Source organism: Rhipicephalus microplus, chromosome 8 (genome assembly GCF_043290135.1).
Source record: "Rhipicephalus microplus isolate Deutch F79 chromosome 8, USDA_Rmic, whole genome shotgun sequence".
Lineage (NCBI taxonomy): Eukaryota > Metazoa > Arthropoda > Arachnida > Ixodida > Ixodidae > Rhipicephalus > Rhipicephalus microplus.
Genome location: NC_134707.1, coordinates 133216516 through 133233738, shown reverse-complemented (window position 1 = coordinate 133233738; position 17223 = coordinate 133216516). Strand labels below are relative to the sequence as shown.

Below are 17223 nucleotides of genomic sequence, written 5' to 3'. Positions count from 1 at the left end.
ACTTCGGGAACACGAGGAGTCTCAAGAGTTACCTGGTAAGGGTGAGTCGCCTGGGCCGGAGGAAGATTCGCAGACGTTGAAGGGGCCGCCATGTTGGTAACAGGAGATGCCGTCAAGAGTTCTGGACTTAGGCCTAATAGGCGCCGGCTGAATCGGTGTACTGGAGTCGCAACAAGATGTTGAGGCTCCGGACTGGGTGTACGGTCCCGAACAACGCTTTCTCGCATCAGGTTGCAGGCCACAGCACCTCCACCAGTGTCGTGACGTCAAGAGAGAGGTCGTACTCGAAGACGCTGAGAAAACAGCAGCGGGTCGGTCTTTTTGTTAACCGCGCGAGAGAGAGTTCCTCATCTTTCTCGTTGTTGCGTTCTGCATAAAAGCGTGCAGATGCGCGTATGCGCTGTCGCCTTCGTCTTTTTCGCGGGACGCACGTGATAATATTATACATGCCCGGTGGATGCAAACACATTTGGTCACACAGGAAAACACATCTACGTTATAGTCGTCACACACATTTATGATCATGTAGCTGTTGAAAAGAGGACGCGTAACATATAAAACTTTCTTCAAATACTTCTTTGACACAGAAAACAAACAAGGCCATGTAAATACCATCGCGGACACCACGTCATTCTTCTCCATTCTTCTAAACTAAATACGTAAAGATCCAATTCAACGCGAATCACCGGAATACTTCAAAGCACGCGACACACAGACGACGCTTACGGCTTCCAGGCGCAGTCCCCGAACGGCGTCCGACGGCATTGCAAAAATATAGTGATTCATAGCGTGCAGAGCATTGCTCGCCAAATCACAGCCGCACAGCGCACATTGCTTTAATCCCCCTCCCCACAGAAAAAACTTCGTCCGCGCATAACAACCCTGAGCTTAGACTTGAGCCTAATGAAATCAGACATGCCAACAGGCTCGCTACGTTAATAAAAACTCACTTATCATCTAATAGCTAGGAAAAGCTTAGTTCACAACGTTAGTATACTATAGCGCTCCCGGTGTTAACCGCGGGAGGAGCCGGCGGCCCAGGCGGAAGCACAGCAGCCTGGATCGGGCACACCGCGGCCTTGGCTGGAGAAGCAAAAAAAAAAAAACAAAGCGTTGACAGCAGAAACATCCACCTACCTCTTTAGTTTGGCGAGCGCTTGACAGTACGAATCAGCCGGTCCTCTCTTGAGTATAGTGCATCTTCGTAACAAGCAGCACCGACAAAACACGAAAGACAGCGCATGCACACTTTGAACAACATAAAAAATCCATTTTAAACGCTCGGCACACGGCCGTTGTGGCCTCCAGGAAGATTCCGTCATTTCTGTCCTTCTGACGCCACCGATCCGCATTTGTGCACATAATCTTTCATATGCTAAGTAAATCAATTGTTTCTGCTTGAATTTATAGTAAAAAGTAGTGAAAATAGAAAATACGCTAGTGTGTATTGCATAGAATATTTCTTAACCTCGAAATAAAAAAATGACATAACGCGTATTCGCGCGAAATCTGAAATGTCATAGTGCGCGAAATTTGAAACGTTTGCTTGCTTGTGCATTTCTTATACCGATACCTTGTTAACATCTGTACATTGGTTGAGTGGTTGAGCTGGCTGTTAAAAACAGTGTCAAAACCGTTGTATATTAGTACAAATTACAGGCAGCAAGCAAAATATGTCACAACAAAATAAGCGTACTGGTTGGCAAACATTATTTTTGCTGTCTTAAGTGAATTTTCTTTAGGAAAAAGTTTTAGTAAAGGCTGGTTCTAACTTGCTTTGAAGAATCATTTTATGAACAAAATGAAGAAAACGTTTCTTTATGTTATAATAATAGAAAGTCAAAGTCCATAGCCCGCCAAAAAAATTGGTAACACGTGTCAACTCATACATTGTAAGGTTAACAAATAATTGTACAACACAAAAACTATTTTATCTACCACGGTCTTTTTAGTTTGTATTTCTTTGCATTAACAAATGTATGATTTATATATACTGTCAGGGACAACGCTTTGTTTGCAATGTTAGGCGCAAACGAGCCCGAGAGCTCTATATGTGAAAGTCACAATCCTGTTGTAGCTCTACAAGCTGCGTACTCCGCCATTAGCTATTGAGCTTGTAGCGCGTAGCTTGGTCAGCGCCGGCCGTGAGGCGACGCGAAAAAAGCAGCAAAAATGAAAGAACCAGTGCAGAACTAATGTTCAGCTGGGCACTATCACTATTCAGATATCCGTTACTGCGGTGGTGCTAATAATGAGACCATGGTGTCTAACCAGGAGACCTCTAAAAGCTGTTCGTTAAACTCGATGACCACGTTACTCACAAAGTTTTGTCGGCGACTGTGCACCCTAATAGATGCTCATCATCACCCATTAGTTGTTGCACCCTTTTTGCACCCTAGTTTCCACCCTTTTGATGTGTTCACCCTGTAGGTTCCGCTTGTACGGTGCTGAGACGCGAATAGGGTGCTCAAAGGGTGTGCTTAGGGTGTCGGCATCCTTTTTGACACCTTTATGGGTCAGAATTGGTTTAGTGTGTACTCTGGTTGTAGTACCGTCTGCCTGCGGCGTGTTCGCTGTTCAGGGTTGGTGTCCGTGTCTTCTTTACCGCTTAGGCTGGGCTCGCGGCTTGAAGGGGGCATCCGGAACATCAAAGAAGCAGCACCTCCACCAGATGTCACGGGGTCGTGACGTCGACGAAGAAGCAGAGAGTACGTTGAAGATTAAACTGTTTATTTGGGCGAACTTGTGCCCGTTAAATGGAAAGTCAGGTAACAGTAGCAGGCTTGCACTGATAGCGGTGAAGGGAACGTTGGCCGTCGATAAACTGACAAGCGGCGACGCACGTCGGCATTTATACAGTCGCCGTCGAATTTTGTAGCATTATCGCTAGCGGTGACGTAGGCTCTAGAATAATCTGTATAGTTCACAGAGTGGGTGTGATCTTATCGAAATGATCGAGTACACACCTGAAGCTTCTCGAAGACTGCAGCGCGGTTTGCGCTGAGAATTACGTAGTGTATAAGGGCGATAACAGAACTTGAGAACAAGAACGTAGCCATGTATTCTAGTAGTCTCTACTTGTTCTTAGGTAAATTGGTGCCTAAGGGTGCTGCACATGTTACTTTTTCGCAGTGGTGGAGACGCGATAAGGAACAGAGGAGCTGCTTGTTCTCTTGCTATTGTGTGCGCTTGACATGTTTTCTGCATTGCGCTAGAAGTAACGTGGCTATAAGCGGCATGTTCGTGTGGTACACAGTTAGCACTGCGTAATGGACGGTGCAGAGAAGTCGGTAGATTAATAAATTCATGTGGCGAGCCCACAATGCTTTTGTTTCGGCAAAATAGTGAGCGGAAAGGCGTGATGCAAGCGGGATGCAGCGTTGATCCGGATGGATCCAACCCGTAAGCCTGTGGACGGCAGCAGACGACGTTGCCCGAGCAGCAAACGCTGGTGCCATTCGAAAGACTCCACGAACATAGCACTTGAAAGCAAAAGAACGCTTGCAGTGCTAGTTGCAAGTAAATAGCAATGTTCAATGTTCCAGCTTTCTTGTTATCGGGCTTTCATGATTAAAAGGTATCGCAGCCGGTGTCTCATTGATTTCGTGATTAGTGAAATTATACCGCTGCGTGCAAGGCAAAGCGGCCAATTCACGGTAAGTACTGATTGGTGCTGTTGTGCTTTGGTTTGCGCTCTACCGTATCTGTGTCTTGTTTGTGCGGCCATCTCTCCTGTCGTGTTACTGAGACACATCGTGAACCGCAGAGATGTACAGTTAAAAGGATTCGTCAAACTGCCCGTGAGCAATTGATCTTGAGCGCATATTTTCAAACGAGCAAACGAGGAGTAATAGAAATAATCAAGGCGGAGCATTAAAACCATCGTGGCACGAAATCGCAAACACCGCCTTCAACGAAATAAACCTTGACGCTATTACCCGGCTTTGAATACGCCTTTGCACAGCGAAAACAGCTGACCACGGTGGCGGGCGCCGTGCAAGCTAAGGCCATTTATTGAGGCGACAACGCCAGTGTTGCGTGCAGCACTAAGCACCCCCCCCCCCCCCCCGAAAAAGAAGGCACGCACAAGTGGCAATGCAGTGTTTCGTATTGTCCCTCGCAGATGATGCGACGATCGGCTCACTCCCACTAGGTCGGGCAATGGCGTGTCCGGGTTTTAGAACGCAGTTTCGCAACTCATATGATAGAATAACTCTGATCTCTGGACTATCCTCTTTCTCCCCTAGTTCGTTTGCAGAACTCACGTGCTGATTTTTCCGGCACGAAATGTCTTAACTTCGATTGGTGACCCCACAAGTGCAGACAAAGACAAAGGGAGAGGAAACAAAATGGATCGAAAATAAAATAAAGAGGCGGGGGAAAACATAAATACAAAACCTCTAGGGGTAAGGAAGAATGGTTTGCAAGACAGGTCACAGCCACTGCCAACATTTCCTCTTCCGCCCCAGCATACTATCAGCAATGGCCCGATAACACCTCCAAAATGCACTCTAAGATATGCGGTAGCTCGGTGCTATTCACAGACATTTTGCCTAACAGCTTTGGGTACTTTTCTACCTATCACAAACTATTGTTATAATTTGAGGCTGTTCATTATTAACTGATATCTGCGTTCCTTTTATTGTATGGCCACCCTTGGCTTGTTTTTGGCACCGGCATCAGCGTCCTGCACCATGTAAATACACGTACCTATTTGTCAACACAAGTAAATCAAACGCCCCCATCTACCCGGACATATTGTGAGGAAACGTGAATGCATTGCGCAACGTTTCTAACAGCTTTTCACACGTGAGAACCCAGTGTTAGAAGAATAAGTTTTCTTTCTTTTTTTTACTGTGCAGACAATAGCGCCGTTCGCTACACGTGGCGTTTATCTGTCATGATAAACGTAGTATGCGTATTCAGCTCTAGTAGCTATCTGCGTGGTTCAGAAATACGATGAAGCCAATGAAACAAACAGCATTCTTGGCTCGGCGTTGGCCAATCACAGGGGCGTCAAATTTCCGGATGTTCTTGAGACGCGCCTAGCCAGTGAACGGTCGAGAGTAAGGCACGAGCAGACGGGAAAGTGGGGTGCAGGCAGGAGAGAGAGCGAACGGCGAGACAAGGAGCGGCGAAGCGATGCATCTACTTTTTCCCCCACACTCGCACCAGGTGCTCCGGTTGCTAGGGGCGAGTATAAGCGCTCCCGCTTTCAACCGTTGCTATAAAAGAGGGGGACCTGAAAAAAAAAACACCTGCTAGAGCACCGAAACCACTGCGGACAACGCTGTATACCTGACATACCTCGACTAAGAAATGCATTCGCATATAAAAAAGTGGGAGGGAGCAGAAAGGTAGGGCGCTGAGCTTGCAACAACAGAGTGCACAACTCTTCCACTTAAGCAAATCGATTGCATAAAGTAAAATAAATTATGAAGAGTGCACGCACGTTACCATGCGATATCTATTTATTACAAGTGTTGTAAAATAACAAATTGACTTGGAGTGTGCCACAATCTATCAAAGAGGAGGAAGCAGAGAGAACTACTCCGACACGTGCATGCGTACGTGGTCGGAGGAGTTCGCCTCTGTAATTGGCAATAAGCGGAGTCCCTTCGCTACATTGTTGGTGCCACGTAACCCGGGACTGCCCCTCGAGAGACTTTATTTCACGTCACCGCTACGGGGAACTCTCACCACCTTCGGAAGAAGTGTGGCTTCATCAGAGCTGGTGTCACCCGAGCCCTAACACAGTTATTGGACCTGCTGCAGCAACCGGATCCTGATGCCTCCCAAATTAATGGCCACATGGATTTCTTGAAAGGTGAAGAAGCAGCCCATACGAGGCTCGCTGACGTCATTCTGGCTGCAACTGACAAAGAAGGCATGACCCTGAATTGTAAGGAGCAAGCGAGTACAACGTAGATTCTTTACACCGTGTCACGAGCCAAGTTCTCGCTACAAGAACGTGAGAAGGCAACCAGAGCTCAGGCGCGAAACACTGGACCTTGGCCATGAAACCTTGAACTTTCGCACTCCGGAGAAGGAGCAGGGCATGTGAGAGCACTCCGTCCGCTTGTGGTTCGACTGCCGAAGCTCCCGATACCAATTTTTAATGCCAGTTTCCGTGGATGACAATGCTTTTGAGGTCATTTCGATGCTAAGATACACAAGAATACCGGGCTGCTGCGCATAAAAAAATTCAAGTAGCTCCTCACCTTCTTAACCAGCCGTGCGAAGCGAGCTGTCGAATGCATCCGTCTAGCAGAGCGAAATTACTGCATTGCAATCAAAACTCTCACGGATCGCTTTGTACGCCAGGATCTGCTTGTGAACGAGCATGTTAATCATCTCCTTGCGCTAAGCACTGTGTAAAGCTCGCCAGACGTCCAAAGGGTTCGTCTGCTGCACGATAGTGTGCAGTTCCATGTTAGTGCTTTGGAAGGCCTAGGAATTGCACCCAACTGTGGTCCTTAACTGTGTATTGATGCGGTGTCTGCCGGATAATCTCGCCAATATGTACAGGCAGAAATCCAGAGAATCAACTCTGCCTCGAGGTACTGGCTAAACAGCTGAAGACCGGACAAGGCTAGTCAAGGAGTTACTAACGTTTCTCCGCATTAAAGTGGAAATCCGGGAGGAGGACCGGTTACAGTGTCGTGGTGCGTCGAAAGACGAACCCAGGACCCACATATCAGAAGAAATGTATGCCGTGAAACGCATACCCTTAGTATCAGCCCTAACAGAATCTGCAATGCCTGTTATACCGCTGTGCCCACTACGTCAAACCAACGATTACGCTATCGCTGTCTGCAACATCAGCTGAGGAGAAGAGCAAGGGCAGCCCGGCAATTGCTGCTTTTGCTGTAGAACGCGCATTTACATCACCAGATTGTGCCGAAAATCTATTGACCTCAAGTTTGGTAGCTTTCAGTGGAGCCACCTGACCATTTTCTGCGAGTTATCTAGGCCAGCCGGACATCGATGGCCAAAGGATGAGTCACCTACGTCACACGAAACCCCATCCCGTATCATGCGAACGGTAACGACCACTGAAAACAGTTACATCGAATCTACTCCTGTATGAATGCAGACAAGCCGAATTCGGGCCAAGTTCAGAGACCGACGACTTCTTGTGCGATTACTGTTTGATAGCAGCAATCAGTGATCATACAATCGGGCACACCTGTCAAAGATTCTTTACTGCTCTGCTGCGGGAGAAGAACAGCTATGTCTAGTCTTGTTCGGCGCCTGAAGGTCATCAAGCCGCATTGGTGGGACGGCGTTGCAGGAGAAAAGAAACACACACACACACGCACACACACGCACACACACACACACACACACACGTAAATACCAGGTATTTGATCCCCCAAAAGCTGTGTAATGTTATCATTGCTATAAAGGTTTATACTGCTTCCTTATTATATATAAACGCAAGCTCGAAACATGCAAAAACACTCATCTGCGCAGTCGATCGGGAGCCCTCGAAAAACTCGTCCATCCACCGAACCAGTCAGAGCTGAAGTCAGGTTCGGCACGGCAGCGGCGCAGGACTTCACCGCGGAAGGCCCCCAATCTTCCCTCGTATTCGTGCGGTGCCTTGGACACTACCCCTATAGGTGACCAGTGAAAGAGTGAGGGATTGTGGGATGCACCGTCTGCTACTGGCTTCCTGTTCGAGAAGAGTAGACGACGACGAAATGCTTCGCCGCAAGCCTCAGATTATTCGGGATTCGCGCGCGTGGCCACCCGTTTATTTTCGTCCTGATAAACCGTGGTCGGTTGTTCAGCCGTTGACTGCTCGAGCGTGAAAGGCAAACGCAGGTACGATTTCCATGGAACGAAGAAAAAAAATGAGGTGGGCCGCAGCTGTGAAGAGAGTCACAGCAACAAATATAGCCTTTGAGTACGGAACATTGAAGCCAGAGTGTGCGAAAAACATTTTCTCACATGTACGTGTGTATTCCACGCTAAAAAAAGCATACGCAAGAATTTAGTATCAATTTTATATTGAGAAATAAATTGTCGCTCAGGCGCGCCTAACAAAAATATTATTATGGGAACACGCGGGCAAAATGTACCTGTCATACGAGATGAGCACCGGCCATTGCACCCATATACATGACAAAAAACGCGAAAGCTGCACTAAAGAGTAAGTTTACAAGAAGCTCTGGACGAGTACATTTGCGTTTATCTTGGTCAAACTGTGCGCCAGGACGGCACCCAAAGGAAGAAGTGCGTTAAACAAGCGCAGGGTTTCGATTATTCCGCGCCATCTATGTCTGACAGTATTGTTTATGTGCCACCGTGCCGTGCAGCTTGACCAAGATCAGCGTTCGAATAAGCATCTGGATTCGACTAAGAAATGCATCCTATAGCGCGCTGAAGGCTAGAAAAAAACATCTCAACGCGCTCACTAAGTGTTGCGCTTCGTGTCGATCGACTGAAGAGTTAGGCCGTAGCAGCGATCCCGAAATAAACTTTTAGCACACTGCTACAGTCATCGTTATCCCCTGAGATTTTTAAAATGGTGACTTTTTATCTGCAGCACCATATCATACAAAGAAAACTGTTTTGAGTATCGACTGAACTACTATCGAAACTGACAGCACCCCCGAGCCGCATAAAAGCATTGCACATCATTTTAGTACGACAAAAAAGTTTCCGGACCGTTCATGACTTTTCTAGCTTGTCATCGTCCCAGTTGGCAAAAAAACTTTTAAAGCACTGACACTGCATGGTGAGGTGTTTTTTCAACGAAGCAGTACAAGAATGCATGCGTGTCGCTGCTGACCCGTGTGGTGCGTCGAACCGGAAGCCGTCGTATCCCACAGTTGCCTGCGGTTTTCCATTTTACCGGTCACCTATTCTAGGTCACTCTAGTCACGACGCGGCCATGCGCGCTCTCATCTCTTAGGTAGAGTGTACTAGAAGTGTTGAGAGGCGTGACGGCGCCCCGTCGCCTGATGCCTTCCGCATTGCTTGCAGAAGAGGCGCTGCAGTCTAATAGTACTGAGAAAGCCACGCGCAGGAGCTCTTATGCACTTCAGTTCCTCTGGCGCGCTTTTTGATGCAGATTTCTTTGTACCAGCCTATCATTCATGTCTAACACGTGATGTCATAACCTTTGAAGTATTACACGCCACTCTACTGAATTGGAGCTCCATAAAAGCCCTTGTGTAAGATCGATAGTTCCTCAGAAAGGGTGTGCCTCATTTTGATTTATTCTGTTTCAACTATTTCTTCGTTGGTTAGGCGCCTACAATATTCATTATAACTCAGCAAATTTATTGAAAGTTAGCGGTGCTCAGAAAGCTGTGAGATGAAAAAAAATATGGTGTCAAACGTACGCACAACCAGTAGGCCCTAAATAGAGAGGGGAGAGGAAGGGAATCTGAATCCCCTGCACGGTGAAATTTTTGCGTAATTTAACTTTTCAGTGTATACAAAAATATTTACGCGCATTCACAGTGACCAAACAATGTCTAAGATATTCGTTTTGCAGCGCGCAATACCCAAGATTTTTTTGAAGGGGGGGGGGGCACACGTTTTCTCCAAAAAAAAAATCCTGGGTAGCCCTGCCCATAACGTTACAGTAAAGGAAGCTGAATATAACGTGTCTCTGTACAAATGCGCGCTGTATATTTCACCTTTTAGACAGTATGAAATCTTTGAAATAGTTCAAATGCACCGCAAAAATAATGGGCTGTTTGTTCGAGCGAAATTCCAGCGTACCTGTAAATAGGACCCCGCCAACCAGCCACCGTCGCTTGCAGGGCCCCACCAGCAGTAAGCACAAACGATCAAAATTCCAAATAATGAATGCTTCTACGGAGTCCCATTTACAGGTACGCGCGAGTCACGCTTAATTCACTCCAACTTCGTCGATAAAGCAGCCTTCGAGGCGTATATAGCTGTAGAATATCCGACGTATTCCGATTAGCCAGCCTTGGGACGTTTAGTCGTCACATGTATGTACACGAGTCCGAAAGATATGTCTTGTGCTGACACAGCCAGGGGAAGCGTAGCGTCCCCGTCGCGGAACGCGGCACGATCACCTGTGAAAAAAAAAGGGGGGGGGGGGGGTGCGCAGCAGCTGCTGCGACTCTATTAAGTTTATACCATGAATCTAGTACCATGAAGTTTATACCATGAATCTAGTTTATACCATGAAACTAGTATATACCATGAACTCAAGGTGGTTGAAGATGGGAAGTAGACCCGAAACGCAAGCCGTAAGAAAGTGTGCGTGTGCCACCTCTCGTTTAGTCCTTGGAATGTCCACTGAATGACGGTGCTTCTATGAAGGGAATATATGATAAAAAATGCCAGATGGTGGGACTTGGAGCGTTGAATAGATGGACGAACGAACACACAGACAGATGCATGGATGGACGCATGAACGGACGCAGTGGCGGATGCATGAACGAACGCAGGGACGGGCGCACAAACAGACGCATGGACGGTCACACAGACGGACGCATGGACGGACGAATGCTTCGCCTCACTCTCCATCATTCACTCCGTGGATATGCTGCCATTTTTCCCGTCGTCCTTAATACTGAGACGCGATCTCTTAATTGCACGGCTGCGTACATAGCAAGAGAACAGGCCCCGACTGCTGTAACGCGCGTTTCATTGTGTTAATTACGTGTCCTTCTTGTCTCTGTGTCGTTGTTTTTTTCTCGCGCTCTAACTATCGTTATCGGCACACACACTCGCGAAAAAGTTCATCGAACTCGCGAAATGCGGGGCGGACGACCCATCGTTGATTCGTTAACTCTGAGAGACGATCTCTTAATTGCACAGCAGCGCACTCAGCAAGAGAACGCGCCCCTATTTCTGAAACACTTGTTTTACGTTCATTTTGTTAATTAAAACGGCCAGTGTAGCTCACGCACTCGCAAAATGCACTGTGGACCACACTAAACCCTCACGGAGAAGCCACAACTACAGGGGAAAATTTATTCACTAAATTTCGTGGCAGTCTGGCAACAACCGCCCAAAAGTCTGGCAACTGACCTATGCAACGCCAAACAGAACCTTGCCTATTGATGAGGCATTCTACGCCACTTAATCAATTATTAGACGATGCATTGGGCACGGATTACGACACTGCGTATCGATGGGAAAACACTAGTCAATGACGAAAAGTCTGAAGCAAAAATATCGTTAGGGACTGATGCCGACTTTTCAGGGGCTAGAACGTTTCCGGCGTCATCTGTGAGGCTTATGGTGTTATCGTCTCTTGGATTTATGACGCGCCAGAATTTTTTAGTGTCCGCTTGAAGCATAGGAAGGAGGGTGTTTTTTAAAAAGCGTTCTTTTGCGCTGGAAGTACAGAAATACACTCATCTGAAACTAGTTTGTGTGCGTTCCAATGATTAGCACAAGGACAACGTTTCTCTGATACGTAGGAACGTTTTTTTTATTGGACAGACGTTTTATGTGATTATTATACCATGTAACCGATTTGTTTGTAGTTATGAAGCAAATTGGCACAAATTTGTCAAGTAAAGCTTTAGCCTTGTCTACAAACAAACCCCAGTTGCTTTGAACGTCATGACTGTCAAAATTTACAAGATACGTGTCGACAAATCGGACAGCTCCCAGTCTATTGCACGAATATCGATGCGTTTGAAATTACGGATGCTTTTCCACCTATTTTCTGTTTAGGGCGCGACAGTTTAAGTTCGAAAGTTACAATCGAATGATATCTCCAGCCCGGTAACACAGGTAAATCATAAACAAGATCTGGATGAGTACTAGGTAATAAATCAAGGGTATTGGCGTCAGAAGAAGTGGTTCTGGTGGGTTTTTTGACGAGTTGAGAAAAACAGAAAGCACCACACTAATCTAGGAACTGTTGTGCGAGCATAGATGAAGAGTTAATGCTGGGTGGATCGCACTCCCACATTACATTAGGGATATTAAAATCACCGAGAAGGAACAAAGCTGGCTAGGGGTAACGTGAACTATTGCTGTTGGTTACATCATGTAGTGTAGTCACAAAGCTGTCTGAAAATGTGGGGGGCCGATATCAAAGTCCGCTACCTATATGTTGCTGATTTATTTTAACAATGACCCCGACAATCTCGAGTTCACTAGAAACTTGAATGCGCTGAGACAAAAGCGCGTTAGAAATTACCAAAAAACACCACCACCCTTCCGCAACGAACGATCACAACGAAAAAGAGAGAACTTTCCTAAGCACAGTTCACTATCATCTATTTCTGGGTGCAGCCAAGTTTCAGTCAGTACTATTATATCAGCTTGACAGTTATCAATAGCAGAGTCTAGAAGGTCACATTTGTTAATAATGCTCCGGATGTTGCACAACAAAAGCATGATGCGGAGAAGCATCAGACCCACAATCCCTCCCTAATCTCCAGGTATTTGCACGAGTCGAGACACTAGCATGATGACTGTTAGATTCATTGTTCTGCGCATGCTCAATTACGGAGTCAGAAGAGGCATCGTACACATACTCTTTGCTATTAAGATGCATTTTCTTTTAATGAAGCTGAAGGGGCGGCTTACCGGCTTGTTGTCTGGCGAATTCAGCTAACTTGTTTCTGATGTTTCGTGTGGCAGGCGAAAAATTCTTGCTGATGATGATGGCTTTTTCTTTAAGTTTATTACGTCTGGCAAGGACGGCTTATAACAGAAAATCAGTTCATTCGAGCAGCCTGCCGGTTATCGGGATATTGATATGGAAACCTTGAGGCAGAAATTTTAAGAAATTTTATCGTATTGCATATCTCAATACGACCAACTAAAACAAAGAGGGAAAGACGGTTCAATCCATGGATAGATAGAGACATTATTCATGCAAAACGTAAAGTAAAGCGCCTGAGGAAGTCTTCAAAGCAAATATCGAATGTCATAATTACTAATAACATTATGGAAGCAATTATTTCCATGAAGTCTTATATTGAAGCAGCCAAAAACCACTACTTTTCTTACAGTTTACCTAACTTTAAAAATTATGCACCTCAAAGTTTTGGAACTTTTTATATCCCAAAATTAAAAATAAAGATAGCAAATCATCCCCAGATGAAGCAGAGTACGAGCTAATTTGTTCAATAACTACTTTCATTAAGCATTCACCACAGCCAACCACATCCGACCGCCTCTCAAAATTGAACCTGACCCCATTGAACCTGTTCACTCAAGCGAAGCAGGTGTATTTGACCCTTTGCCAAGAACAAAGGTTAAAAAACTACCAGGGTCTGATAAAATACCGAATCAGTTTCTCACCCGTTACGCCGAATGGATAACCAAATATCTGTTTATTATCTTTAGCATGTCCCTAACGAAATGCTTACTTCCCAATGACAGGAAAGTGGCAAGAGTCATAATTCAATAATCGGGTAGTGAGGTTGACGTCGCTAATTATCGCCCGATATCCTTGACAAGCACTACTTGCAAAATACTAGAGCACATTATTCTTAAGCATATCATTACTTACCTCCAAAAAGAGCATATTTTGTCAACATTCTACCACGGGCTTCGTAAAGACCTATCTACCGTTACTCAACTCAATGAATTAATACGACAGCTGTCATCGGCCATTGACCATCAAAAGCAGATCAACCTTATTTCACTCGACTTTTCAAAAACATTCAACTGGGTTTCGCATCAAAAGCTAATAAATACACTGCAGGCGACAATAAGTAGAGAACCAATCACAAAATGGATTAGCGCATATCTGACCGTGCAAACGCATTTCGTAAAAATAAACCAGAAAACATCAGAGCTATCAAAAGTTACATCAGGTGTACCACAGGGCAGTGTCTTAGTCTCTATTCTATTTATAATATTTATTAACAATTTGCCCCAGTCCGTTGAAACGAACATCAAGGTTTTCGCCGACGATTGTATCATTTATGAAGAAATTAACCCTCCTTCAAGCTATATTGCCCTTAGCACTGCGCTATTATGAGTATCAAATTGGTGCACGGAATGGCACATGACCTTAAACGTAAAAAATCAGCTTTGTTAAGAATATCGCGTAAACAAACGCTATCATATTTTGACTACGCTAGTGACGACACTCTGCTAACTTCCCTTAAATGGTCGCGTTTGTGTACAGCCAGCTGAATCTGCCGCCACTGCTGCCAATGCGTTCGCTCATGTCGTTTCTGCTGGCTTATCTTTCAACACAACATTCGAAAAGGTGCGAGCTGTTTCTTTTCACTAGTTTGCATGAAAAACTGAAATTCGATACGTACTTTATTTTTCGAGAAGCAGGCGAAATTGAAATAATTTGTTAAGGTATTGACGGCGGTGGCGGCTTGATGAGGCAGGACGAATGTGAACATGTTCGACGCGTGCGGTCATTGTTTTCTGGCCGCTCTGGCGTTTTCGATTTCTGTTCACTTCTCAAGGGTGAACCCGCCAATATAGGCGAAGGCGCGCGCCACGCTGCGTGGCTTTGATGCATGCGCGTTTTAGCGCGCATGGTGCCCCTCCGTCACGAAGAGAGGCAGACGCGGTGCTGTCTTGGTAACGTCATCGGCGCGAAATGCAGCGTGTCGCATTTCGCACCGGTTGCCGCCGGGCCGCACCAACGGACGGTGTTCACGTACCTGCGCGTGGGTTTGACTAGGGTGGCGTCGCTGCGCCCAGCGTGCGTGTGCGTCAACGTTACGTCGTCCATTCGGCCCTTCGAGATGCGGTCGCAGCCGTTTCACTAGCTTCAAATATACCAATTTCTGTTTTACGGGACACCAATCAATGTAAAAAGAGCATTACAACCCACCACGCTCACGATGCGCTCGTGGCCGTTCCGCTAGCTCCACATATACCAAATTCAGTACCACGTGACGCAGGCAAATGAATTGTCCAAACATAGTAATCATGGTATGGAAGTCATGTGCGGCACAATATACCTCCACATCATAACTTTGTGCTCATCTTAAAGCGATATATCAACCTTCCTCATTCGAGCTTCGCATATGATCGATTTCCTCTGTACGTGAGGTCTGCCAATGTTTTTATAATTTCTAATTATTACATAAATCACAAAGTACAATAGTAACGTTGTCAGTTTTCACTCATCTTGCTTATACGTACGCACACAATTTGTGTGTCCTCTGTATGCAGATAATCAGCTAATGTTCCAAGCTATTACCGGTCGTTTACGGGCCCAACTGACGGTCGAACCCATGTGGCACGCATGTGTTCTACCACACATACATGCACCTGCTTAGAGATGTAGTGAAAATACTTTCCTCTGCTTGAAATGCGGTTAAAACTGCTGCCACACTTTACGAAAATACGCGTCTTGCATACGGGCATCAGAGTAATATTGCAGCAATATCGCATGGCACAAGCGTACACTGACATCAAACGTCAGGACTTGTGAATATTGTGCCTCGTGCTTTAAAGCAATTAACACATTACAAAAAGCACACACATTACTGCATGTATTCCCTCAAGACCACGTAGTGTGCGCGTAGCATGTTCGAAAGCATTTCGCGCACATTACTTGTGGTTTAGAGCGTGGCTCCCATTCCATAAATTGGATTGCTATGCGATAGCTTCACTGACACAAGCCACTTTCCACTTTATTAATTGCATTGCAACATTCTGCAATATAATTTTCTCGTGTAGCAAACATACACTAAACGTACGCATTGAATTATTCAAGTGCGCACCAGGAACAGGACCTCGATATCGTGTTGAACACTTGGAGGCGCAGATCAAGAAATGCAAATTTTTTTCCAGTTGACCGCTCAATAGACACAGAGTATGCAACTTCATCAACACTGCAGCGTCACGAATAAGCTGGAAGAGCCGCGAGGTGGAAACTATCGATTATGTGTTCATGCTATATGTAGCCTACCACTCTTGAAGCAGCGAGCAGTTGCCGAATAACTAAGTATATATTATTCCGTATAGTAAGAGCGTTTCTTGTGTGTGACCTATATGTATTCAGCAAAGTCTCACTAAAGTTTTTCTTTCCCTAAAAATAATTTTTGTTGCATAAGAATATCATGCAATATGTTCTAAAAAAGGGGCTGTTTATGCTGAGGAATTGTATTAAGAAAGTATCTGTTATACCTGCGAAAAAAAATATTAGCTCACAACAATTTCTAACTGCTATCTTCTTTGTTACACATGGACTTCCCTCTGACCCAGATGTGTCAATACATGGTGAAACTTGGAGTGGAGGATATCTCGTATGGTATTTTGAGCATTCGGAACTTCTACCGCGATGCTTCTGAAGTCAATGCCGTTTTGTCTGCAATGGCGAATTTTTACAGGACAGCGCTCTGTAACACGTAAGTAGTGGAGACAATTTTACTAGCCAATTTAGGCGCAAATCAGTCACACTGAAATCATTTCATTGCTGTTTTGCGTTTCAGAAGCAGCCCCTAACTCTGAGATAAGTGTCTCAAAAAAGTGCCATTGGTGAGTTAATGAAAGCTAGCTCAACAGTTCAACTGCACTTGTCCCTCGTTGCTTCCTAGTACCGTGGCAGTTATTGTCTAACGAAACTTTGAAACGTGTCTTGGTCATTGTTGTAATAGCAGCTTGAGAGAATTACTCGGGAACTACGGCATTTATTACCAGACAAAGTGCTGGTGAAAAAATTGTACATTTCTGAATAAGTGGTACCAAACAAACGAAAAATTGTTGGAACTAACCTGAAGAGAACTCGGAAAAGCTTTGCAATGCTTATTATTTGTGTCGCACTTCCAAATAGCATAAAATATTCATTGCCAGCAATTCAATGCATTCAATAAAATTTGTTCACAATTGCTGATACATTATACGTGCGTCACACGAAGTGCACTTCCCGTAGCATCTTTGAAATGAGCAGCGCCAAAACGAAGGCACGAGATGTACAATACGCCTTAGAGTGCCTTGTCACGACTAACTTACGGAGTAGAGACAGTATTACAGTAAAACGCCTACTTTGTTTATTGCGTTCCTATTGTGCAACTTTCAATTATAAGCATGAATTATAGGTTAAGAAGAGCTTTTGTGGTGTTTCTATACTGCCTCTAAATGTCTATTTTTGATATCCATGTTCGATTTCATATGAGTGCCTATAAATGCCTATTTACGAAATTGGTGTCTATAAGAAAACTATTCAACTTCAGATTCTGCTTTCGAGTACAGCTAGAAACCGGAATTTATGCTACCGGACAAAACTGAGGTTTGCGCACTCTATGTATGGGGTGCAACCTATATACTCTATTTCAT

The 17223-nt window shown here is 45.2% G+C and overlaps 1 protein-coding gene across 2 annotated transcripts in view; it reads left to right on the top strand.

The window, feature by feature from the left end:
* LOC119164556 (dehydrodolichyl diphosphate synthase complex subunit DHDDS-like) overlaps positions 1–17223 on the top strand; it is a 148681-nt gene that overhangs the window by 101024 nt on the left and 30434 nt on the right. For both annotated transcript variants that reach the window (XM_037416772.2, XM_037416773.2), the window contains exon 3: positions 16153–16295. In XM_037416772.2, the coding sequence (XP_037272669.2) occupies positions 16153–16295 (143 nt within the window). The remainder of the gene's footprint in view (positions 1–16152; positions 16296–17223) is intronic.